General features: G+C 39.3%; 1 protein-coding gene across 2 annotated transcripts in view; it reads left to right on the forward strand.

The window, feature by feature from the left end:
* The first annotated feature begins 1,743 nt into the window (after positions 1-1,743).
* map2k5 (mitogen-activated protein kinase kinase 5) overlaps positions 1,744-27,206 on the forward strand; it is an 80,265-nt gene continuing 54,802 nt past the window's right edge. For both annotated transcript variants that reach the window (XM_020940631.2, XM_055154559.1), the window contains exons 1-10: positions 1,744-2,146; positions 2,336-2,384; positions 2,882-2,949; positions 8,517-8,586; positions 9,927-9,967; positions 13,008-13,075; positions 13,647-13,695; positions 15,389-15,453; positions 26,646-26,685; positions 26,771-26,839. In XM_020940631.2, the coding sequence (XP_020796290.1) occupies positions 2,048-2,146; positions 2,336-2,384; positions 2,882-2,949; positions 8,517-8,586; positions 9,927-9,967; positions 13,008-13,075; positions 13,647-13,695; positions 15,389-15,453; positions 26,646-26,685; positions 26,771-26,839 (618 nt within the window). In that variant the 5' untranslated portion in view covers positions 1,744-2,047. The remainder of the gene's footprint in view (positions 2,147-2,335; positions 2,385-2,881; positions 2,950-8,516; positions 8,587-9,926; positions 9,968-13,007; positions 13,076-13,646; positions 13,696-15,388; positions 15,454-26,645; positions 26,686-26,770; positions 26,840-27,206) is intronic.

Raw genomic sequence — 27,206 nt, forward strand, 5'->3', positions numbered from 1 at the left:
ATATGACTTAGGGTCACTTTGTTCAAATACCATTATAAAAACTACATTCTGCTGATTCAAATCACACTCATCCCTACTGTGTACACATATTTTTAAAGACCAGGGACTTCTTTATCAGATGTGCAAATATTTATTTTCCCTGTTAATATAGCATTTTCAAAACAATTATAGGTAACATGGTGATCTAAATATGTTTTGTGTTAGCAGTTTATACCCATAGAAGTAAAATACTTCCTCTTTAACAACCAGGTCAAAGGAAAAAGAGATCCTTACACTGCTTACACCCATATCATGTCCCAAATACATCTACTAATCACATGTTTTGCTTTAATAATCTACAATGCGAGTTACAAGAGGGAAATGTTGAACAAAACCTGTACAATCAGGCGAGTGTGAATGGGTCTGAATAGAAAGTGCTTTTTTATACAGCAGAGGCCTCGTCTTACACTTAGAGCTTTTCAGCAGGTACAATAATCATGTGATCTGCAGTCAAACAAGAGCAACCTTCAGAAATCCTATTACACATAATGTCAGACCCGTATTGTCTGCTTCTCTGAAAAGTTGATCACATCAATGTCACAGTTTAAAAGCCATCCACGTGGTCTCCTATTCTCCTTGAGGGTTCAAAGGTGTGTATAGGATCGAAAAATTTGCTTTCATAAACGTTTTATTAAAGCATGCCAAGAGAATGAAAAGCAGGCTGTGACAATACGTCCATTCACACGGTTAGTCTATTAAATATCTGTCTATTGAAATCTCTTTACATTTAAATCTCTTTCTTAGAAACCTCAAAAGAACGCTGAAAAGTTAGAAATAGTTGCTTCGATTAACTTTTACTTTTGAGCAGTTTTGACATTGATTTCAGCCATTATGCCAGTAGGCTGTCGGCTGGATATCATGGATGAACAACACAGCCTGAGCCTCCAAACAGGCCAACTGGACCAGAAAGGCAATTCATATCCCAAGTATTACAAATATATAGTGTTTCTCCAGCACTCCACAGAGCTCATACAGGACATCACAATAATAATGAAATAAATAAATACATTAATAATAATAATAATAATAATAATAATAATAATAATTTACGTACAAAATGTTATAATAAAAACATATTGGAAATGTTAATTAGTAATAATAATAATGCCTCAGTTTTACACAGCGTTTTTTGGAACCTCAAAGACACTTTACAGAGTATTATTTATTCACTCCACACTCAGTGATACTATTGTAGCCACAGCTGCCCCGGGGCGGACTGAAGGAAGCAAGGCTGCCAATCTGTACCATCAGATCCTCTGCCCACAAACACAAACACACACCACTTTCATACTAGGCAATGAAGGTGAAGTGCCTTGCCTAACGACACATTGGCGGTTTTTATGACTGGCGCCCCCCGTGTGGCACCTCATTTTCCCCATGGTCTCCCATCCAAGTACTAACCAGGCCCGGCCCTACTGAGCTTCTGAGATCAGACAGGATCAGGCTTTGACAAGCTGGTATGGGCACAATAGTGAAGTTTAACTTCTATGAAAAATGTTTGTAAAAGGGGGTTTACATTTCATTTATGTTTATGGATGAAAAATGTTCCAAGTATAATAATAACATTTAGAAACAGTTCGTGTTATTTACCCTTTTTTTTCTTCTTTTTTTCTTTAGTTTTTTCCCACGATCGCTTCCACACGTGACGAGCTCCTGTCTCGTATTTTACTTTGAAGGGCGATGAGCGGATGTTGTTGCGGAAGTGCTGCTGTGGCTTACAGGAAGCACTTGCTGTTAGCTCCAGGGCTAGCTCTGACTTACAAACAGCACACTTATGCGTTCTGACAGCTCCAGATCTCTGCTCACACCACGTCTCTGTCCTCCCCGCAGTCTGTCCTCACCATGACACGCTCTCACCTCTCACCGTGACTCACATGTGCTGTGTGGAGTCAACAGGATGCTAGCATGTGGAGCCAGCAACACAACAGGAAATTAGCACGTTAGCATAGCCTGTCATTTCCAATAGTTTTAACTGTGCGCATTGTGTTTGTAATAAGCCACTAAAGCCATGGACACGGAGGGGATCGTGATTCGGATCAAGACTCCGTCGGGGGACATGGACTCGCCTGTGGACTATCCGTTCCTGTTAAACTTCAATGACTTGCTGGTTGGTGTGATGCTACAGTGCTCCTTAGCTCTTCTAACTTATTCCAACTCTAGTTCTGTGTCAAAGTGATGGAAACCTGAGTGTGCTTGATGCGTATTGTGCATGTAATCCTCTGATCGTCTCTTCTCTTCATGTCACGTGTTTGTGGCTCTTTCCTCCTCTGATGGCAGGTTTTGGTTTGTTCTGCAGGTTGCTATCAGAGATGTGATGCCTGAAGCCACTGTCACTGCCTTTGAGTGTAAGTCACAGTGGAGATTTTTTATTACATATTTATATGTTTACATAGATTCTTTTAAGATTATGGTGCCATGAATCATTTGTATTTGAATAATTTATTCTCATACAGTTTGTGGAGTTTAAATGAGAGAGGGAAATTCAAGATTTCACTTACTGCCTCTATTGAATATTTAAGCAAAGTTTTTTGACCCGTATTGTTTCTTTTATAAGTTTATAACAATACAATGAACAACAAAGCCTAATTTTGTTATGCCAACGTATAGTCCAGTTTATTTTAGACTTTGGGGACATATTTTGGACTATGGGGGGCACCATAGTCTCCTGTATTAGTGGGAAACACTGATTAAGCTTTAGAGAAGCACTTACATGGACCATATTATTATTATTATTGTTGTAAAAGTGTCTCTTATGTTCTGCTGGATATATTGTAACTGTAACTGACTTACTTTGACACTAAAAAAGTGGTATTATATTTACCTTTGTTTGTATTGCTGACAGATGAAGATGAAGTTGGAGATAGGATCACTGTGAGAAGTGATGAAGAACTGAAAGCCATGCTGTCCTATGTGAGTAGTGCATTCAAGTCTATTCTCTACTCTTTCAGTTTGTGTACTGATGCTCTGTGGATATGGGAGTACAACATAATAGTACATAGTAATGAAAGCAAGGACAATGTATAAGTAACAGTAGCTATGAGGAAGTCTTTCACTTCTTCATTCAGGAAGCAAACAAAATCTTCAGTGTACCATCAGATGGCTGTTACTTCAAACTCATGAGATAGTGATGAAGGATGAACATTTATTATTATATTATTATATCAGTTCAGCTTCTTAGTAGTTATGACAAAATTCAAGAATATAACAAAGAAAACATAACTGTATTCACGATTAAACACCACATCTGTGCCAAAATGCAGGTTTGTGCTCTGGCATAAGACACAGTTCATATCCAGATGATAAATATGTGGTACCCCTCTCTGTACAGTACAGAAGTGTGGTGCTGCATTGTTGTGCCTCCCATGTTTGTGGAGAGAAAAAAGCAGCAATAGCTTTAAGTATGTGTGCTCAGCCTAAACAAAAACATTACATGTTTTCCATCAGCACAACCAAGACATTACACGTCGTCATTCAGTTCTGTGGCTCCACACAGTGTTCTGCTATCCTCCATACTTACTGTTCATGCCACGGACAGTAAGAGTAATGATGTGTAATGGCTTCTCTATGAGGTACACTGAAAGCTAAATGAACTGTCAATTTTTATTATTTATTATTCAGTACTTAAAGTTTTGCCTCATTAAGGCGCGGGCCCCCTGGGCTGCAGTATTGTTCAAAATCTACTCTCATCTGTGGATGTCTTTTACCCCCCATCAGCTCACAACGATGCGGCTGCAGCCACAGGCACAATGCACACGGCGTTGTTTCTGTCCGTTTTTCTCCTGCATTCACTTGTGGATGCGTTTTAATCAGTGCGTAGCATGAAGGAGCGGTGATGAGGCAGGCGCACACATCTGTTGTGCTGATAGGCTCCAGTGGGAACATGCTGTACAAGTGTTGACCTCAGCCACCATGACTCTAACATGTACCTTTGGATACGAACACATTTTTATGTCTGTCTCTGTCTTCTGTGGTGTGTAAGAAGAACCAAGCCTTAACTTAGGGATGTCATAATATACAATGTTAGTGTTACAGTAAGGAGAAACCATCTTCCCATTATTTACAATCATTAACACCATGACCAAATAACAGTGAAATCCTCCAGTCACTGTATTCATACTGTGGTGTAGATGAGCATTCCTCTAGTGTGTGACTGAAACCTTATCTAAACCGCAGCACATACAGCCAATCATGAATCAGTGCTAGTGCAGCCTCTGCAGCTCAGGGAGGGAATTCTGGAGGTTCTGAGCTTTTACATGAGGCCTGTCCATAAACTGAGAATGAGACACACTTGGATGTGTCTCTATCTGCAGGTCAAGGCTCTGGTGATGCAGGTTCAGTTGTGATTGTTGTACCTTTAATGGACAGAGAACATTCTATATAGTTCCTTAAACACACTTAAGGAATGACACAAAACAAAAACATACACATACAAAACAGTGTTTGGTTTTATAGAATCCCTTTTTATTTGAGTGTCAGCTACCATAGTCTGGCCTAATCTTACAACATTAACAGTATTTGAACTCAGCTGTAACCTGCTCCCATTCACACTTTTCCAGACCTGCACAGCTATTTAACATTTCCTGCGCTATATTGCAGATTTATACAATGAATTTTGAAAAACAAATCTAGGACTGTAGTAATGGCTTTCCCCTCCTCCTGGGACGCGGGGGCATTTAAAAAGCTGCTGATTGCTCTGAAAAAGAAGCGGGCTCACATCCACAGGAGCCGAGCGGGCCGAGCGAGCGCCGCGTTCAGCAGTCATTTGCATTCAGATTTACAAGATGTATTTGCTGTTTGCTGCTGTAGCGCTTTGGCCTGAAGACCCCCAGAGGATTTGTGCATTACTATTGTTATTTTGTATTTGGAGGACAGCCATTGTGGGAAATTAATGGGAATTAAGAGAAGCATTCATGTAAGGTTAAATCCAGGATCGTTTGTACTGTAGTCCTGTGAGTGTTTTTGCCTGTAGACTCATTTTACACTAGTTCCCACCAGGGTAGTCTCTAGCAGTGCACTTATTAGGGAATTCAGATTCAGTACTTCATTAACATGGTCACTGTAGGGCTGGGGTCTAACACAATCTCATGTCTTACAATTTAATATTAGACAATTGCATCTTTAGGCTCCAATTATTTACACAGAGGAGGGTAGTTTAGTTTAAGGCTCCTTGATTATGGAAAAAAATCATTATCATGATTATTTTGGTCAATATTGAAATCATGATTATTCAAACGATTATTTTTTGGTTACACAATGCATTTATTCAGCATTTCTCTCTCAAAAACACACTTTGTTATTTGATAATTTATGCAAAACTTTCAAATTGAAAATAAATATAGGTTACACATATATACCTTAGAGCAGATTTGCTATGTATAGAACATAAAATGAATAAAACATACTTTGAACATGAAATGTATCTCTATATTTAATAAAATAAAATAAATGTACTTATTTAAATAAAAAATAAATATTCCAAAATAAAATTTGTTAAATAGTTTCAACTTGATTATATGAGTTTGGAGATCGTTTGACACACAAATCGAAATTGTGATGAAAAATTTATTTATTTGCCATTTACAGTATAAAAACACACACTGGAAACAAACAAACAAACCAAGAAAAAAAAAAAAAAAAGCGAAAAACATAAACAAAACACTATTTCACTTTTTCCCCCAAAACAGCCCAATATGTGACTCAGTAGTAGTTATTACAGTCAGGTCTGTGATTTTACTTAATCCTAACCTTTAAAGAGGGGTTGTTACATTCTGTGGGCATTAACTGTAACACAGAGCATATTTACATCATGTTAACTTTTATTGTTTGGAATGCTATATTCACCGAAAACAATGTATTAACAGGTTTAACCAGTTTCCATTTTGCCCTCCCTTTACTCTGTGCACTAAGTCACCCTCTTTTAGAGTGCATGAGCATTAAACAAGCTCGCACTGCTAACTGTAAGGAGGGTTCGAATAGGACCTGGGAGAGATTGCAAGATTATTCAAACATGCACGGTTGACATCTAGAACTGCTTCAGGCATGTTTTCAACAACATGGTAGACAGCTCCAAAAGGTTGATTTTGCATAATTTAATATATCATTAAATTATATATATAAAAAAACACCTTGTAAAACCCCTTAATGCTCAATAGTTATACTGTTAATTACACCACATTTATTTGACCAAATATAAGCAAATGAATCTAAAGAGACAATTTGATCTAGTTTCGACATCGTAAATGTGTGAATTGTTGTGTCACTCTGATCATAATAATAATCATATTTGACTCTCAAGGCAGTATGGGCATGCTATAGATGTGCTCCTGGTATCACAGCATCCTGCGGGTTACCTATGTCCAATATCCGTAGTACAGGGACTGGACAGCCATGTTTACATTGAGTTTCCGACAATTACCCCGTAGTAATTTTCTGCTCATTCAAGAGCTCTCGTTGCCAACAGAATATTCAATTGTACTTATGGGCGAGCTAAATTAATGCTCAAATTCAGCACTTAATTAACATGAGTGTGCAAAGGGCATTAGCGGTGAAAAGTATCCTCCATGTGAGCGTGCTCTGATTGCTGCTCGCTCCTGGGAGGCCTGGAGACTTGTGGGCACTTCTAATCATTGTTCGACTTGAAAGACAGACAGCCCAGCGCAAAGTTAAAGAGCGGCCCTTGTCAGCACCGAAAAAAAACATGTGACCTCATCTGTTCCTCGCGCGGCTCCCCCTGGAGGTAGGAGTCTTTAATTCCACCATTTGTACTCCCATTTCTCCTTGGTCTGCTAATGATGATGAGACCCACTCGCCGCTCCAGCCTGTCCCTCAAGGCTGAGCGATGGTATTTGGGATCGGACACCATTTAGTTATTGGCCAACAATGGAGAATGTCTTTTAATAACACTGCTAGCACAGATTAGGTGGTAATTGCAGCCTTAATCAATAAACTAGCTGAGCGGAAAATTAAAGGTATACGTGAAAGGCAACCCCCCTTCTTCCAGGCACACACTTTTCTTTTGGGGGAGCGGAGCCTTTGTTGGGAGGTGGCCTGGTGAGAAGGCTGCAGGGCTAGCGCGGGGCTAGCAGCGGCCCAGGATGTGACAGTGATAAATAGGGCTTTTAATAACAGCTGTGCCACTTGGGCAGCCATTCTGATCAGTCTGAAGCCCCTCCCACACCCACCGGGAGACACATTTACATGGCCGCATCCATGAGTTGTTAGTTCAGGAGGAATTGTAAATAAATATTGTAGCGAGTGGAGAGGAGGAGCTTTGAAATGCTGTTGATTGAACCTCAGTGTTCACTGATTCGACTCTGGTGGCCCCTTCATAGACTAAAACACACTGGTCACAAATTGATGATTCAACTCCTACTTTGTTTTTCCCAATAATGTTAGAGTACAAAAGTAATTATATTACATTTGTAATCAGTAGGGGCTATAAGTGACACTTCATTCCATAAATTGTCTTATTTCAGTAATGAAAAGATGGATGACATTGTACTATAGTCTTAGTCTAAACCTGTGGGAAACACGGGAGCCTCCAAAGACAAGGTAGTGTAAACAGACAAAGCTCAAACAAACAGTCTTTTGGTTCACACTGTAACAGATGGTGTGTTGAAGTGAAACATCCATTATGTGTGCGCGCTGGCACACACAGCTCCCTGTGCAGTGTGCATGTGTTCGTCCTGTAGGAGAGCAGTGTTTGGTGAGCTGCTGACCTCCAGCACAAAAGGGTTAATGCTACACTGCCTCAGAACAAGCCCACAGGGCATTGGTCCTCATCTGCAACAGCTTTGAGCGCAGCACGCCGCCTTCACACACGTCCCATTACTGCTGCTGGCATTTCACTAGGAACACATGCACACTTATGTGGGAATCGTGCACATTACACCTGCTTATTACTACGTTTGGAGCTGGATAATGGGATACATGAGGGGTCTTTATTGTGAATCTTTTTCTAAATGATCAAATCAAGTTTAGCAGTAGGAGTTGAACCATGCTCTCTGGTCTGTGAGAAGGCTAATGCTACTGCTGTAATCCTGCAGGTTATGGGAGCTGACTATAGGTGGTGTTGGAGTAACTGTAATAAGGGTTTGGCAATACAATACAATACAATACAATACAATGTATGAAGTAAGCAAAGGCGGCTGTGACATAGTATAGTACAGGTACAATGTCCTCTACCAACGGCACTACCCAACCTTAACCTCTGAGTTTTAGACATGTGGTGCATTGTACTTTTGTAGATGTTTGGCTGTTCATATGTCTCCTGGACCTGTTTATATGTGCGTTTTTTTAAAATTACTCTTTATTGGATGAAACACATTGTAACTAATCACATTTACAAAACAGAAAAGTACTCTTTTACAGTCAGTCTTTGCAAGTCCAATGCTACTTTACTTTAAAAAAACATTTCCTATTTTCAGCATCCTTCTTTTTGTGCATGAATGACATGTCCATGTTTTGTACTTTTCCAGTACTGCAACACCATGACTGAACAGAGGATAAACGGCCTGCTGCCAGACCCTCTGCAGATATTTCCACGAGGTACAGGCTCCATGTTTAATTACACTGCTTATCTCCTCTCTGTGTACTAATGACAAATACTCACTGCATTTCAAAACAGAAATCACTTTGGAAACCTAATCTTACTCTAATTAACACTGGGAGCATTAAGTACTTTGTTGCTAACGCAGCCTCTGGATAATCTTAATATCTGTATGCTTTATTAATTTAGAACAATCGCGTCATAGATTATTACGTTTTGCCCAAAAGTACAGGGGTACAGAGGGTTATAGAGGTCAGCTTTGAAATGACTGCGCCCTCTTCCATGCCCTCGTAGCTTTGGTAAAACTTCCAGACACACTACCCCTCATATTGTGGAGCATTGTGGGCAAACCAACGACATCTCCATGGATACGTCAAGTTAGCGGACCTTCCACCAGAAATGCTGCGCAGTGAATCTTTATTTGAATGCATTTCAAATCCCGCATTACTGTCAAAGAGAAATATTAATGGTCTTACATTACACTTAATGGATTCCTGTGATCGTTAAGCCACGCTGGAAAGTTGTTACCTCATCAAAAACAGGAGTTGTGTTTTGTTTCATTCACACATGTTTGAGTAACTCTTTATGATTAGTCTGTCTACATCTCCAAAGCGCCAAATGCTCTGTTCCACCTTGTGATGTCATGTAGTGGTAGATTTCAAGTAAACAGCTACCTTTTTAAAAATGGTCAATTCCAAAGGCTGAATTTAAACACATGATTCTAGTGAAGGTGTATGCAATTTAAAAACACAGTGGAGCCACATGACAGCACAAAAAGGAAATGAGTGTTTTCTGTTTTAGAAAACAACTCAGCCTAAATTTACAGTATGTGTGGATTAAAAGTGAATGAAACAAAACACAACTCCAGGTCTGTTTGTGATAAGGAAACGACATTATAACATCGATCAGAAAATAACGTAATAGCCCTTTAATACTCAACCATCGCGTCATAGATTATTAAGTATTTCCCAACACTACAGGGGCACAGAGGGGTTATAGAGAGGTCAGGTTTGAAATGACTGCGCCCTCTTCCATGCCCTCTGAAGCTTTGGTAAAACTTCCGGACACACAGCAGCCCTCAGGAGCAGAGCAAAAACACACCGCTATTGTCTATCAGTGCGATGTGTCTCTATATATAGCACACACCACTTCCCCAACCACAACGCTTTGCTAGCAGCCGTCTCCAGAGCCCAACATCTCAATCTCTCTTGTCTATAACTAATTTCCACTTCTCATTTCATTTTTCCCCTCCTTTTTGATCTAAAGAACTGACTCCTTTTCGGCACATTTGTAAATGGCCCAGTGATGTGTTCTACAATCTAGTCAATTACTCTTTCAGCCGGCAAGACTCCAGGGATCCGGAACATACATGGCCTGAAGGTACCTATCTCAATAATTGTTTGAGCTGGCGTACACGGGGAGTGCGATGGGCAGAGCGGGGGGTTGCAGGCAAATGGATTGGTAACGCTGTGTTCCACTTATTGAAATGTCAATTGGAGTCAAGGCTCTCCTATTCTTCCACTCATGCTCCTGTCCCCTCGTCTTTGTTTATGTACAGCGCGCAGCAGACCCAGGCGGCGCACTACTCCTCATCATTATGGGGAATGTTCATTTAAAGTCTAGTATTTGGGACTTCCCTGTAAAGCTATAATGGTTAAAGGCGCTGTACCAGATTTTTACGGCTTTAAAAACGTGAAAAACAGAGCAAGTTCATTTGAAACAGTTTGCAGTGGTCTAAAGTTATTCCTCACTTACCTTATGCATCCAAAACATCCTCATTATTCACTGTGATGAGTTTATAAATGCTTTTCACAACTGTCAGAGACAAGAGCACGCTTTACTGTGACAGTAAAGTTAACAATTAGCATGCTAATAGAGCACTTCCTGATTATTTGAAGATTAAATTTCTTTATAATTAGATGCAGACAGAACATTGTGGTCTTATTTCGAGCTGCTTATACAATGTACTGTAGCTTTGCCTACAATACATGAAAACAGGATCTTTAATCTTAAAAAACAAAACAAAAAAAAACTATTAAACCTCTAAAACTACAATTTAAACCTTACATTTTGTAAATAAGTAAAAGTGTGTGCATGTGCATTTACTATGCTCTTTGTAATAGCCTTGTCTAAAATGTTCCACAGTAGAGCATTAAACTTCATTATGGTGCATAATGAATTTATTCAATTCCACATATCCTGTGTGTAATGTGCTTCTTGCCTCCATAGAGGTGGCTGTTTAATGTCATGTTGTGGTGTGTTCTAACACTAACCCGTCACCAGAAAACGTACATAGTACATCTTTATTTTAACACATTTCAGATTTTTCAGATTACACATAGCTGCTATACAGAAACAGAAAACATACATTGATATAAAGACAAATATGTCGTAAAACGTACATTTTAACACAACCCCACACAGTCCCTCACAGTTTACTCTGGGCTTACTGTTGGCAAAGGCTGCAGTTATTCAAGTGACATCATTTCCTTTGCAAACCACAAAATATTTAGTTGTAGTGTGTATGAAATCTGTACAGAGATAATCTGAAAAGCATGGGCTTCTTCACATACTTCCCCTATTCATAGTTGATGGGTCAAATGCAGAGAATGAATTCTTCTCATAAATATTATAGTATTATATATATTATATAGTCCAGTCTTCTGATTTTAACCATAAATCACACATCACAATCAGAATGTGTAAAAAAAATATATATATACTATCAATATTTTTATTGAAAAATTGTTCAGCCCTATTTGCTCCTTGTACATGTTCATCTCAATTTATCATGAAATAGAACCAAATATGTCCATAAAATGTAAGAAATGGAAAACTAGTGGTTGGTGGTAGTAGTAGTAGTAGTACTAGTAGTGGTGGTATAGGTAGTAGTAGATAATAGTAATAGTAAGTAAGTTTTATCTTACATTAGATTTATTGACCTTCAAATTAAATAATACATAAGTACGTGTTTAGCATTACTGCTAAACTACAGGTATACTGCTGTTAATAGTACCTTGATGGCTTTTGTGAAATAAATAAGTGTAAATAAATCAGCACATACCAACCCCTGGGAATAAACAGCCGTACCAGCAGTGTCTTTAGGACCTTAGCTGTCCCTTTAAAAGCAGCTGTGTGAGTGCTCTGGTCTGTTTCCTTAGGACTGTAGGACTATTTATTTGTTTATTTCATTCATAAAATATAAGAAGACATTAACAGTGTCCTAACATTAAACATAAAACAAATGAATGAAAAGGAGCAGAAAGACTTGTGACTATAATGACAGTTTCACAGCTGAGCGATGCTCCTCCTTCATTCATAATCGGCCCTCAGCGTACCAGCTATGTCACTCATATGTCGCTGTGAAACCCACTGCTAATTACAATGGGTTCAATGACTTGACTCCTTTTTATATTCATAGATCATAGATGTGAAATCTCTATTCAAAAGTCCATTCAGCTAAAAGAGCAAAGTGTCTCACCAAGGACAAACAGCTAAAGAGGGGTATTATGCAAAATCGACTTTTTTTCTCTTCAGTGTATATTTGAGTAATTTAGCGATCTCTTCCAGACCCTCCTCGACCTCTCTTTTTGTTTAGCAGTGTGATTCTTTACAACATCATCCTTGCTCCCACACAGCAATTATCAATATAATCCATAAATATATGAAAGCATGTACAAAAAGTGTACACTACAACTTCACAAACCTGAAAAGATGTGCAGTAGTATATTTCAGTATATAGACAATATAGTATTTTCAAAACAGTAAAAGGTAACATGGTGATCTAAATATGTTATCTGTTAGCAGTTAATAGCCCATAGAAGTAAAATACCCCCTCTTTAAAAGATGTTTTTGTCAAAGCTGTAAATGCTACCCTTTTTCCTCCACTTTTAATATCAGCGTAATTGGCACATTAAGTGTTATGTGCCATGTAAATTAGGTCTTCCTGGGCACTAATTAAACAGAGAATCCCTATGCTTTTGCAGACCCAACACAGCGACTTTTCGACCTCAATTAAACAAGTTATTTTTAGTATGGCGTTTACAAGCTGCCGGCTGCTCTTTCGCGTTCGATATCTGGGTTGAGCGCAGAGGTCTATAGAGTAAACATGCATTTTAATAGACGTAAATGCTCCCCCGCGAAATGGCTTGATCCTCTCATAATTTTCGGCAACCAATTTATTGTCAATTCCCTTTTAATGGCTCCTCCCGTTGGCCATCGGCAGCGCGTCCTTGTGGGCATCTCCACTCTCCTCTCCCACAAAAGCCAATTAACCTCTGGGCCCAAGTGAGAGCCAGTGTTTTGTTCTTGTTCATTAGGTGGTCCGCTCGTATGTCTGTCTGCCTGTTAGTCTGTCCACTTAGCTTGTCCGGGAGGGTGTTGCAGCAGCTATTAAATGTGTGTTTGTGTGGACCTCCAGGTTAATACGAGGACCAGCCCAGCCAATGACTGCACGCACGCCGTCCCCAACTCCATAGCCAACAACAGGTGAGGGCCACAGGGCAAGATGGTGATTCTGGGACAGAGTAAAGGGTGTGCTGCTGAAAAAATGAACATGATTAAGAACAGGTTTAGAGCCAAGAGATTAATCACAATTGAAACAAAGTCACAAACAAATAGAATTTATCAGATCAAATTCAGAATTCTCTATATGCAAAACTAATGTGTTTGTGTACGCTTCAGTTTAGTGTTATCTTTACAAAGCCTATTATCCATGTAATTTAAACCGTACATGTTTTGAAATGCATGGGATGACCGAGAGCTGTAGTTTGCATTTTTTGGAAGAAGATGATTATAGCAAAGGAGAAATTCAGTTCTGTCAACTGGACAATTTAATTCCTCCTTTGCTGACTCCTGCCTGGATGACTGAAACATTACATGCAGAAGAGACTTAGAACTTTTTTTGTTTCACCCAAAATGACCAACAGCTAAATGAATGAACAGATTTATTAAAAAAATAATAATAATAAATAAATAAATAAAAAAACAAGTGAAGGCGAAGTGAAAATCAGAATGTATTGCTGACAAAATGTTCAAATAAATTGTCTTTTTGTTGTAGCTTAAAGAAATCATCTGCTGAACTGAAGAGGATCCTCTCAAATGGACAGGTGAGCCTCAACTGGAGATGCTAAGGAGGAATTATAGAGATGCTATTGCTGTGGAATGTTCCACAGTGTGGCAATAAATAAGTCAGGTCTATGGAAAGGTAATCCCACCCAAGAAGGTATTTTAGAGCAGCGATAATTGAATGCATGCAAGACAGACAAGTATAATGCCATATAGCATAACCAGGTATACAAAAAGTTACATAGTGCAACTTTAAAGGTGTTGCACCTGTTTTTTACCTTTCTTAAAATGTAAAAAACAAAACAAAAAAACAAAACAACTATGTTAATTTTTAACCACTGGTCCAAAGTTTATTGTAAATTCCTAACAATTTCTAGCACTATAATTATTCATGATGAGTGTGTTCTTGTCATTAGCATGTTAACAGCGCACTTCCCGGTTCTTGGACAAAAGGAAAAGGTTTATACTTGGAGGCAGACAGCACACAGGGGTCTCGTCTCTACCCTAAAAGCTTCTTTCACAATATATCTGTAGTGGAGCAAAACCAAACCAATTTGATAAACTATATGTAAAATAAATCAGATAGAGCCACTTTGTTCTAACTTTTGCCATGTTGTACTAAAGGTAAGTAAAAGGCTTCATTTAGAAACCACACGCTTGTCCAGCCCATAGAGATGAGCCTGCTGGTGGCCGCTGAAGCAGATGGCCAATGGGACCCAGGGACTGCACTGGCACAGCCCTGTTCACTGCTTCTGTTACTCAGTAGTTAACACGTCCTGGAGACTATTACAGCAGCAGCCCCGAGTTTACAGCCTAACACAGTGCACTAATGGAGCCCTCTCCCTCCTCGCTCCCTCCTCGCTCTCTCCTCGCTCTGGGTTAGACCTCATCACTCCAGCTCAGTGCCAGGAAGTGTGTGTTAGCTCCCTGAATGTCCCACTGAAGTAGGCCTGCAGTCCGCTGACGAAATTCTTGGTTGACTTCAGACATGTCCCACCAATCGATTAGTCGACTAAAAAGGGAGCATGGCAAAAACTTGCATTACTATTACCTATCACTGTGTATCTGACCCAAACTGCCCTCACAGGACTACACCCGCGCGGGAGTTCATGTAAAAACTACAACAATACACTACAACTTCACAAACTCGATGCGATGTGCAGTAGTTTCATTAGAGCGATGCACACTGATTGTGAAATGAAAGTGAAACTAATACAATTGTGACGCAGTTGTTTTTGGGTGACTGTAACATTTTCAAAACAATGAAAGGGACATAGTGATCTAAAAATGTTATGTTTTAGCTGTTAATACCACATAGAAGTAAAATACCCAATTTTTTTACTTGTCAATCATGAGTTTAATCTGCCTTTTTACAGATAATACCAAAAAATACTAGATCTTCAGCTCACTCACTCACTTCTCCTTTCTGCTGTTGTCTCGTATAAATCCTTACAATCTAAATAAAATGATTAGTCAACGAATACACATTTTGGTCGAATAAATGACTAAAGGTGTACAGTGAATGCTTTATTTGACCACAGGCTGCACATGTTTTATGAGTGACCACACGCCTCTCACTCACAGCTGGTGTGAGTTTATAAGCTCTCAGCCAGTCATATTGATCATCTGTGCTCGTTGGCCCTGTGTAGAAGCCACTTTGAACCTTTATTCTTCTCTGTTGTCATGTTTGGAGTGTCCTTAAAAAGCCTAAGTGTGAACCTGTGTGCTCTGCAGATAAACGCTCAGGACATCCAGTACCAGGAGCAGCTGGGACACGGCAACGGAGGCACTGTTTACAAGTATGTGTTTATGTGTTCTGTGCTGCACCTCTTCATTCAAGTCCACACACAGCACACACTGTGTGTCTGCCTGGGATGGGTCGTAAGGATCTTTTCAGCCGGTACCGCTATTATTTGGCCTGCTGCTGTGTGCTGTGCATATATTTGCTCATACTGATAAAAGCTGAAGTAAAGATATATTAACTTTTCACTCAGGTTAAAGCAGATCTATCTATCTTAACCGTGTTTTAATTGTTTACTTCTGGTGTTCAAGATGTCATTGCTCTGATCCACCCCCTTTTTCACCATCACTGTTCTTGCTTCCTTCTCCTTCACTTATTAAGAAAATAGCATTGAAGGAAGCAAGAACGTGCTAGCACATAACATTTGTAGCACATGGTTATTTTGCTACAAAAAATAAATAAATAAAATAAGATGCTCACTAGAGTGATGTGCAGTTATCAATAGGAGGGGTCAACAGCTTTCTTGTGATGTTGATATAATCCAAATGATCCATGGTCCGAGGTTACACCACACACACTTCATGTTACTTTGTGTTACTACTACAGGACCTTACTTATGTTGACATTGTGAGACCATATGTTGATTCTGCATAAAAGAACAGTCATTTAACTTTCACTAGCAGCACATTTTAGGAACATTCAATCACAGTTGTTCTTAAAGCATGTTGTTAATAATATGACATAAATTCATATGATGTATGATGTTATGTTATTATTTTTTCACTATTTCAAAAGCTTTCACAGGTAGTCATCTGGAGACTGTTTTGTTTTCGACTCCATACAGAAGTATATTTTTCTTTTTTTTCTAGGTCAAAAACATGGTCCAGATGACTATCTTTGAAACATTTATACCATTTCTAGATGAATGAGGGATTACACTACTTTACAAGATACTTTTTCAGCCATAGCCTTCCTGAAGTATACTGACAAAAGTCTTGTTGTAGGACTGCAGCAATGGAATTGTATAATGGTTACTAACTACTTTTTTAAATGATCATCGACTATTTTCATACATGTTCATCATTGTCTATACATATGCTCAAACACATGCCAACAGAGGCTTTCTATAACAAAGACATCAGCTCAAAATATCAACAAAGATGAATTAATACTCATCAATAATGCACTTTTTTGTGTTTAACAAGATATGTCATATTTTGACTTGAATTGCATGATTGCTGTTAGGGATACAACGATCTGATATTGGTGTAGGATATTATAACTGACACTGAAAAATTATCTTAATGAGATATCGGTTTCCAGATATCTGTTTTGATGATATCCAGATTGCACCTATAAATTGATGTAATAAGACTATTTGCTGGTCATAGTTGGACCAGAAAGTCTCATAATGTTTTTTGCAGTTTTGTTTTATTTTTGCTTAAAGGAAATAAATACTGTTTTCAGTCTCTGCACTGGTATCGGTTGATATCAAGTATTAGCAGATTCTTAAAGCTATAGTATCAAAATTGATATTGGAAACTGAAAAAGCTTGGTGCATCACTAATTGCTATGACCATGGAGGACGGTTGTCAAAGCTTGAAACCCATGAATATACTCTCTGTAGAAAGCTTCTGCCAGTGTTACCTGGTTATTAAAAAAAATCTATGTATGTACAATATAAATAACCATTTGACTTGTCAACTAATCATAAAACACTATATGCTGACTATATGGATACTAATATAATCATAAAACAATCGGCGGCATTATCCCCTTTGACCAACTCAGCCACAGTTCATACATAGGGAAGACATGTGTTTGGCTTGTATGCCCCTTGTTTCTATTTCTTTTAATAATAGTATCATGCTTCCAGCTGCACAGAGAGTGTTCCACAGCCCTGCATTATGTGTCATATGATTATGAGCCTGAATTGATGGTGCCCTCACTGTAGGTGCTCCACCACACCATTAGCATACAGACAATGAGCCCTTCCCTCTTGAGGACTGTTCACCCCGCAATTATCTATCATTACATCAAATTAGTCAAACAAAATATCAGCATTTACTCAATCCCTTTTAGTTTATTGCACACTTGTATCACTCTATTGATCCCTATTAATCAGTATGGGGAGTTCTTTCTTCTTGGCTGTATTGTCCCATGTATTCTTTATCATAGGAGAAAAAATGTGCACTGTGTAAATTGTGTTGTCACTATTCTCGAGATATAAACTTGATACTCAATACCAATTCTTATACTGTGATGAAACAAACTCTCTAACACTCCTTATCTAGACAATAGAATGCCATTTTCAACATAAAATCAAGTTGCTGTTTTTTATTCCCATGTGTCTTATATGTGTGTAATTCCTCACACTGTACTAGTCTGTCTGCTCTTATACTTATTCTAATACAGATCAGCATCATTCTAAAGACATTCAGGACTTTTAGTATCAATAGATCAAATTAGTCAAACAAGCATTAATAAGCATTTACTCAATCCCTTTCAGTTTCTCGCACACTTGTATCACTCTATTGATCGCTCCCTTACTCCGTCTCTCCCCTTCTTCGTGTCTACCATCCTTCTCTTTCGTGTTTATCGCTCAGTGTTAGGACATCTTTCAGGCCACTTCGGGTCGTCATTTATTTATTCGGCTCTGAAGGTTGCAAACATATATGATATTGATTTCTGCTCGTAAGGACTGACAGGAGCAGACTTCATCGGCCCGTAGTAGCCGTCTCCTCTAGCCCTCCGCGCTTCCTCTGGAGTTAGATGTATGATCACCCCTGCGCTGTTATGACAAGGCTGGCATTTGTGTCACCACCTCCTCTCCTCTTTTTCCCTCTCTCCATCCATCAACCACCATCGAGCTGCTTTATTGAGATTGAAGTATTGATCACTGCTCAGGCTAACCTTCGCTTGACGCCGCGCTTTGTTTCGTAGGCCAAACCAGTAAATTTCTCTCCAGCGAAACTATATATACTAAACTATATATTTTCAACCCTCTCCACAGTTTATGGGAGGGTTTCATTAAAAGCCAATCGCTCATCGTGGCGCAGGTGAAAGGGATGGCTGATCCGTTTGGCGGTGGAAATGGTTACGCAGCAATGAGGGAAGCCAATATTGCAAGACCAACAACTTCTCAGTCAATTTAGCCCAGCAGAAAATCCATAGAGTTTGGTGGTGGTATTTTTTATGGTTGGGAGAAGAAAGGGGCAGATTAAGTGGTGTAACAGGACGCAGATGCTTGGGCCCACGCCTGGTCGATACACAGCCAGGTATTTTCCTGTGTGAACTATGACCTCTATGCATAGCAATATCTGCAGTAAAGCCACTTTGTGTCACTGTCCTCAGTATGGGCCAGTTCTTTCTTCATGGCTGGAGACATTTAATAGAGCAATTAAAGATGCTTCATGGAACTGGTTGAGGGTATGCCACCTGCTTGTCTCCATGGAGACAGGGCATGGTTTCACTGTCGGTATCAGTATATTTATACAAGGTCCCTGATATCTGTATCCTCTGATATCTATATTTGATAGTGATATTTGATACCGATATTTAATATTTTTGCACTGCATATATATATATATATATATATATATATATATATTTTTTTTTTTTTTTTTTGCATATTTTTGTAATTGGGTAAATGTAGATGCATAACTGTGATTGCGTCACTGGAAGATTTCTGACAAATCAAAAACAGACAAGCAGATTGCAGTTTTCCCAATACAAAAGTTACCTAGTGCACCTTTATTTTCATTATTTCAGTGCACTGCAGTGAATATACAATTACTGTAATGTATTAGGCATATTTTTGTATTACAATCTCCTTAAAGCCTTGTACACTTATTAGCTTCATATTCCTTCAAGAGCAAATTAAAACAGCTTCTTATCTGAGGTCACACTTCACTGTGTTTGTTTAAATCCACCTGTCACTGACTTCAGGACATGATGTTATGAATGGATTATCTCACTCCCTTTCTCTATCATCACTGACATGAGGCCGTCTCAAATGCTTCTCTTTATTTAGCATGTAGCATAATGTAAGACATAGAAGATAATGCAAAACATATGGTGGTATCAGTTTTTATCAATAACACCAACTCCTAGAGATCATCTTTCTGGCAAAAGAGCAATTTTATGCATGTGTGTATGGATGTATGTATATATGTGATATAGTTACACTGGGGAAAAAAAAAGTTCTGGACCCTTCTCAATGATTGAGGTTAATTTATTCATGTGTGCACTTCTCAGGTTAATTATATGTCACCTTTTAGCACATTTCTGATGGATTCATTTAATATAACTAATAATAAAACATATACTATATAATATCAAATCTACAAAATAATCCACACAAATATTGAGATTCTTTTTGACCGTGTTGCCCTCCCTTATGTACTTGGCGATGTGAACATGTTGAGTAAATTAGACATGATGTGCTTCAGTGTATTGTTTTGGTTTATTGTGTATTTCCAGATGGTGTCTCCCTGGTCCTGAGCCGTCGCCTTTACCCCCGCTTATATAATAAGCCTATCACGGGAGAAAAGCCTCCATTGGTTTCCCACCTTTTAACCTTTTAGCCCGTTTATGACCCACAGCCATTTGGACTCAATTGGATGTTACCAACACCTCAGCTCCCATAGCCACGCACTGACCCGGCCATCCATCACTGTCGCCCTGTGTTTGTTTATTACACTCTCTCTGTCGGAGGTCCATCTTGTGCACGCGCCTGCTGCCCCCATGGCTTTAAACGCAATAACAAGGACACTCCGGCACTTTCTGTGACTCATGGCTCCCCCCGTGCACTTAAAACTAACATACGGCGCACACACCACTGCTATGTACTTAAACACTGCATTGTGTCGTCTGATGCTTCACTGGCTGCTCTTAATATTTTATGTTTTAGTGTGCTTCAACTGTATAATGGTACTTTTCTCATATAAAACATAAATAACATAAGAGTAATTCAACACATAACTCAAAATAATGCATTATTAGGAGCAGTCTTTATCATTTAAGGGTCCCGTATTATGCAAAATTTACCCTTGTGAGCTTTAAGCCGTGTTTTAATGCTGTTACCTCATCAAAAACAGACCTGGAGTTGTGGTTTGTTTCATTCACACATGTTTGAGTAACCCTTTATTATTAGATATGCTCTGGTCCACCTTGTGATGTCAAGTGGTAGTTTTCAACAATCATCCAAATAATTCTTATGAAAGTGTATGGAGTTTAAAAGCACATCGAAGCACATCACAAGGTGTAACGAAGTGTTTTCAGTTTCAGTGAAGAACTTAACTTAGCCTAAATATGCAGGGTTTATGTGTTAAACATTTGTGAATGAATTAAAAACTCTAAGTATGTTGTGTACCTTTGGAAGCAGGTATGACAGCGTTTTTCAAAAATGCCTGAAAAATACACAGTCTCACTGTAGCTTACCTCTCCTGACCTGTAAATTGGCCTAGTGGCATCATCTGCTGGTGTCCATGGAGACACTGAGAATTTGCCAAATTGTAAGTTTGTGTGTGTCAGAATATCATTCGGGATATACTAACACAAATTTGACTCTTGATCTTACCTCACCTTAAACGTTACAGGGTTTGTGTTTTGTTTCATTCACATTTGAGTAATCCTGCATTATTAGTCTGTCTACATCAAAGCCCAAAGCCCAAAATGCTCTGTTCCACCTTGTGATGTCATGAAGTGGTAGTTTTCAAGTTAACAGCTACTAATACATATTACCTGTAGTTCAGTAGAGATTGGCACTTCCAGGGCGGAATATATACAGATGATTCTGGAGAAGGTTTAAGGAGTTTAAAAACACAGTGGAGCACTTCTGGTATTACCACATGGCATCACAAGGTGGAACACAATGTTTTCTATCTAAGAGAAGAACCTAAATGTGCAGGGTTTGTGTTAAACACGTGTGAATGAAACAAAGCACATCTCCAGGCCTGTTTTTCCATGAGGATTCAACATCATTACACAGATCAGAAAATAGCTTCATATGGGCCTTTTAAATGTTAGTGATCCTCTGACTATTCCTTTTAATAGATTGTTAAATACACATGTTTATAATGGTCAAGTCAATTGAACAAAGTACTTTAAACTCACCTGTGTGCATAAGGAGAGAAAGGCCCCGGCTGCCCATGTGACCCGGTAAATGCCCTGTGTCTAGTGTTTTTAGCCACAGCCCCAAGTGGAGAGTCATACAGAGAGGCCTATGAATACTGCATGATGGAGCTTTTATTACCCGGGACCTGGAGTGTAAATAAGATCCAGGCAATGGCTTACGTTTACTGGGGTCAGCTCCGGGGGAAGTGTGGTGGGGTGAGGCGGTAACCTTGTCCCAGTGTCTGCTGCTGTCACCGGATTGTCACTGTAACTCATACAACCCCGAGGCACCCAAGGACAGACGGGACTAAGCCTACCCCAGCACTGGTCTAGCCATCGTGGGTTAACCTGCAGACATGGAGACTGGACTGCTGTGGCAAAGGAAGAGCTTCTAACTAACATAACATTACATTTACTCAAGTACATTTAGTAACTTCTTAACAAAATCTCACTTCTCTGAGCTGTCAACCCTAAACTTCATTTTTTTATTGGACAATGTAAGTAAGTCTACAAATGAAAATATTATAGAATGCTGTGAACACAACCAAATACCTGTTTACTTTCATCCTATTTATTTTTTTTTTTTTATTTTTTTTTGAGAATATTATATAAAATTATATAGACAACCACTGTTTTAAAAAGTGAACAACTAGTTCATTTTGAATGGTTTGCAGTGGTCCAAAGTTATTCCTCAGTTTATACAAGTATCTTAATTATTCACACACACTGTGACTGTAAAGCTAACAACTGTGGCTCACTGGTTAGAGCAATGGTCCCAACTAGAGTGTGGATCAGGACGAATTTTTCTGTCCGAGCCCATCCCATGTTCAACAGAGCAGCAATCGAATCCAACCCGAGCCCGACAGGCATTAAGATATTTGTGTCCAAACCCGACACATTTAAAATCACACTATTTTCATAGGCCTAGTGACACTTGTGTGGCCTCTAAAGGACACAAATACAAATTCAGGACATAACGAAAACTAGAAAAGCACTCAGAGAGTGCAGACCTCCGCCAAGGACTACAGTCCCCCTCATATTAATTGTGTTTTCCATAAATATTTGTCTCGTATCTTTCAATTTGGAATATGAAAGAGGATCCGATTGTCCATCCCTGAGTCAAATTTCATGGGGTTTGGTCAATAATTAATCGAGATATTGAGAAACAAAATTTTTGGCCCCATTTACCACAATGTTAACTAAAATTTAAAAGTGATCCAGAATCCAGGATTTCTTCCGGATCACCCCCAAAATGAAATCACTTCTTCCTTTTCACATTTCCAACAAATCCTGAAAATTTCATCAAAATCGGTCCATAACTTTTTGAGTTATGTTGCTAACAGACTAACAAACAAACAGACAAACGCCGGCAAAAAAATAACCTCCTTGGCGGAGGTAATAATGAAAAGACTTTATTCCTCACCTGTCGTAAAGTAGTAAATTTAAAGTTCAGCATCTCATCCACATTATCCATAGAAATTGTTTTCCACATATAATCACATCCAGTCCACAAAAATGGGCTAGTAATCCAGTGTGAGGAGTTATTTAAAAGTAAAAAGGTGAAAGTAGTTGACGTGTGTTCGTTTACATCCACACAGTGCACGGATCGAGGTGAAGCTGCTTGATTCGCAATAGTGACTCTACTTCCTGTGGACTTTATCTCCAATCTTTTATGCTGTAAAAATCCTGTATCTGAAGTTTTGCACCACATTTCACAAATAATTATAACTCAGTTTTGACTTGTATCTAAACTAGAAGTGCAGAGCTCTGATCTTTTGAGTTTCTTTAAGAGATCTTTAAAAGATCTTTAAGATTCTCAAAGTGAGTGTTTTTACTGTAGACAGGAAACAACTGATGCACTATCTGTATCTGAGTCCGACCCAAACCCGAAAGTAAGTTCTAAATATTTGTCAGAACTCATCGTATTTTGATTGGGTTACCATGCTCTAGACCCAACCCCAAGGTCGGGGGATCGGTTCCTGCTTGGACCAAGTTCTGTCAATGTGTCTTTAGGCAAGACACTTGACACATCCACATTTCCTAGTATATAAGTGGTGGGTGTGTTGGTGGTGGTGGGAGGGGCTGATGGTGCAGCTTGGCAGCCTTGCTTCCATCAGTCTGCCCCAGGGTCCATTGTGGGTACAAGAGCAGCTTACCACCACTGAGTGCATACTGCACATTGAAATGTGCTGTAAAAATCCAATGTGTTGTTATTATTATCGACTAGCACTACAACTTCCTCGATATCGAACAGTAAAGATGCAGACAGTACATAGCAGACTTATTTTGACCTCAAGAGCTGCTTGTACTATATATGTACTGAGGCAAGACAAATACTGCTCAAATACATGAAAAATGGAGTAAACCATTGCTTCCAACACAAAACATGAGTGGTAGTCCTGAGAAACACCATCACATCTATAATTAAAGTAAGCAGTAGCTAAACATGTAGTAAAAGCAGACATGTATATTATGAGGATATTACTGTTATATGTCTAATGCAGTGTGTTGGTAGTATAATAGTAGAGTAGTACACATGTATGAGCAGTGCGTGTACAAAAGGCTGTCTCTGAGCTAAATGAGTTGTCGATGCACATAGCCACAGGCTGCTATGTCCATTAGCACGCCTAAATGACTCCCACTGAACTACATGTTGTTTAGCATGGTGATGGCTTGCTCTGATCTATTTCTTACACAGCCAACCTGCCCACTTGGTATTTAACATGTCTACCCCTGCTACATTGGCTCATCTTCCACTTAATTAAGAGGTTGCAGTCATGCTTAACTGATATTGATTGTAGCTTAGAGGAAGACTGAGACATCAAATTAAAACAAGCCTCAGACCTGCTTGGCAACAGCAGATTCTACAAAAGATTAGAATCAAATGCACAATACATTAAGACTTAAGTGTATTCAAAAGAAACATTTGATTTGTGAAATGTTAATAGTGAATTAGCAATATTGTCTGCAAAGTCTGTTCTTAGAAATACTTAAACCTCTGCCATTGTGCCATACTGTATACCTCTGTGATTAAAAATGGGCTTGGATCGCATACAAAAAGTGAATGGATCACAAAATTACAGTGAAAGATTAAGTACTTTTTATTTACAATATACTTAAATATTGCCATTTTGCATATCCCCGTGTCAGCAATTGCAACATTGATGTCACACAGAATAACATTTTATCCAGAGATATTTCTCATTGTCTTTCCCTATGAGCTCTTACACAAAAGGTAACAAAACATACACTGACAGCCCCAGACAACTCAAACCAGGTGATGAAACATGATCGAAAACGCACTAATAACCACATGTGTGAGTTCTGTTCTTTTGGGATCAACTGTGATGCATTTAAATTAAAAATTTTAAAAGTAGCTATGAAAGTGAGAAACAGAGTATTAAGTCTTGCTAAAAGCTACTTTCTTCCATACACATTGAAGTAAGTTCCTGTCCTGGACTGTAAACCACCTGACATGACTCTAATGGGTGTTGTTAATTAAAGGGCCGCTCTGGTTTGGAGGTGTCTGGCCGCACGGTAATGTGATATGCCAGTCTAAGATGCATTAATCACACCTGTTAGCATACCTGTCCACTGCAGCAGGGCAGGCCGTGGACAGCGCGCAGCCTGGGATCACCTTCACTCCCCTGGTCTGCTGCTAGAACCGAGGACAGAGTGTAACCTGGGATAATATTCACTCCCCTGGTCTGCTGCTAGAACCGAGGACAGAGTGTAACCTGGGATAATATTCACTCCCCTGGTCTGCTGCTAGAACGGCAGACAGATCACATTCACTCCCCTAGTCTACTGCTAACGTGGTGGACAGATCACGTTCAGTCCCCTGGTCTGCTACCCCCGTAGTGAGCCAGAGCTGACAGCTGCTGGCCCCTGGGCGCCCTTCACACTCAGGGCCAGTGCTTGTGTAACTAGTGCTGTAAGCTAACCTCTGACTGCTGTAACTAAAGAAGAGGCCTGGCATTGAGGAGTTGGATAATTAAATCATTATAGGGGCGCGTGCAACTCAAAACTCTGTCTGGAACCAGTGCCCCGGCCCTGTCTGGCTCTGTCAACTCTGACCTTGAGGAAAAATGACTCAGGTTTTGGTAATGCCAGTTTAGGTGACACTGCAGACTGCACTGTTACTTTGAGCTAATGAGCTGTAATCCAGAGTAGTGTTGTTTTACCTGCCTCATGGGCTTCTAAGAAAGGGCTGTATCTGTAGTTGTCTTGATAAAGCCTCCAATACATCTACTTTTATAAAATGACAGCACACCTGTTCATTAACATGAGCCCTAATTCAAGTTCATGCAAATATGATGGACTATTTTATTCAAGCTGTAAAAAGAGGACGTAGGTGTAAATGTGTCTTTACTAGTCTATAGCGCTCACAAACCCTTTTGTCTTACATGTGCACATGTTTAGTTGAGGTTTATTGACCAATGAAGTGACGCAGGGTGAACCAGCAGCCCTCACTCAGTCCTAACCGCACTTGTGTGTTTTTCTTCTGGGTTTGGGATTGATCCAGCTGGATGCAGACAGCGTGCAGAGGTCTAATTTAGGTGCATAGCGCTGCTTTTACATCCAATATAAGTGTTTGGGGAACAAAAACACACATTTAACATTTACAAAAGTTGGGTAGCCCATATTTTTAAGTTCCTGTACAAAAAGGAAGAAGTGGTGCACAGGTGAGTCCTGTGATGTCTCAGTGGTGCTCTGGCTGCCTGTGTCTAGAGCTGGTAATGGCCCATCTGTAGTGGTCAGGCAGGCTTTGGACTGTTCCGTACCATTAGACACAGGAAGTGACAGCTGGACCTGTGTTTAGCTGAATCTGTGAATCTTTGTAGGCCATGTCCTGACAAGGAGCCCTCTGATCATGTGCTCTACAAACTATTACACTGTTTAATCGGATAATTTTGTAACTAAAAAACTGCACTTGTGCTTTGATATATACAAATAGTCTGCTGCTCACCTTAACTTGTTTGTCCAGTACAGTTTATATACAGAGGTTTATGTGTGGTTTGTGCACACTTGTTTTCTTTGCACATGAAGACCACACTCAGAACCTTCAGCGTCTTTAGTGTCTTTAGTCTGCAAATACTGATTATTGTAAAGCTTTATTTCTCTTTTTTGCAGAGCATATCATCTATCGTACAAGCGGGTTTTAGCTGTCAAGGTAAATGCTATATGCTGGCACGTCATATTTTGTCCAGATAAATAAATGATTGCTTGCTTCATGGCTGTGTCTTGTGTGTTTGCAGGTCATTCCATTGGACATCACAGTGGAGTTACAGAAACAGATCATGTCTGAGTTAGAAATTCTCTACAAGGTCAGACTATAGTCTATACACTGCTGACAGTAAATCATACTGTAGTGCAGGCCATGAGTACTTAAAACACTGAAGCTAATCATTAGATTTAATGTAATGTAAGAATGGAATGTAAGAAGTACTCAGGCCATTAAATGGCTGCTAACTGCTTCAATGTCGTGTGGGCTGATCTCAAATGAGATGTCCTAGTATAATTTATTTTTATAACAAAGGTGGATTTGAGAATGAATGACACAAATAATTTTTGAATATATCCTGGAGGACATTGGAAACACTGAAATCTGAACGAGTCCTTCTCGTCCAATGTGTTTCAAAACATTTTATAGAGATATGATGAAATGGCCATTCTAAATCCGTCATTGAAATG

Source organism: Boleophthalmus pectinirostris, unplaced genomic scaffold (genome assembly GCF_026225935.1).
Source record: "Boleophthalmus pectinirostris isolate CB_2022bp ecotype Guang Dong unplaced genomic scaffold, ASM2622593v1 HiC_scaffold_19, whole genome shotgun sequence".
In the NCBI taxonomy this organism is placed as follows: Eukaryota; Metazoa; Chordata; class Actinopteri; order Gobiiformes; family Gobiidae; genus Boleophthalmus; species Boleophthalmus pectinirostris.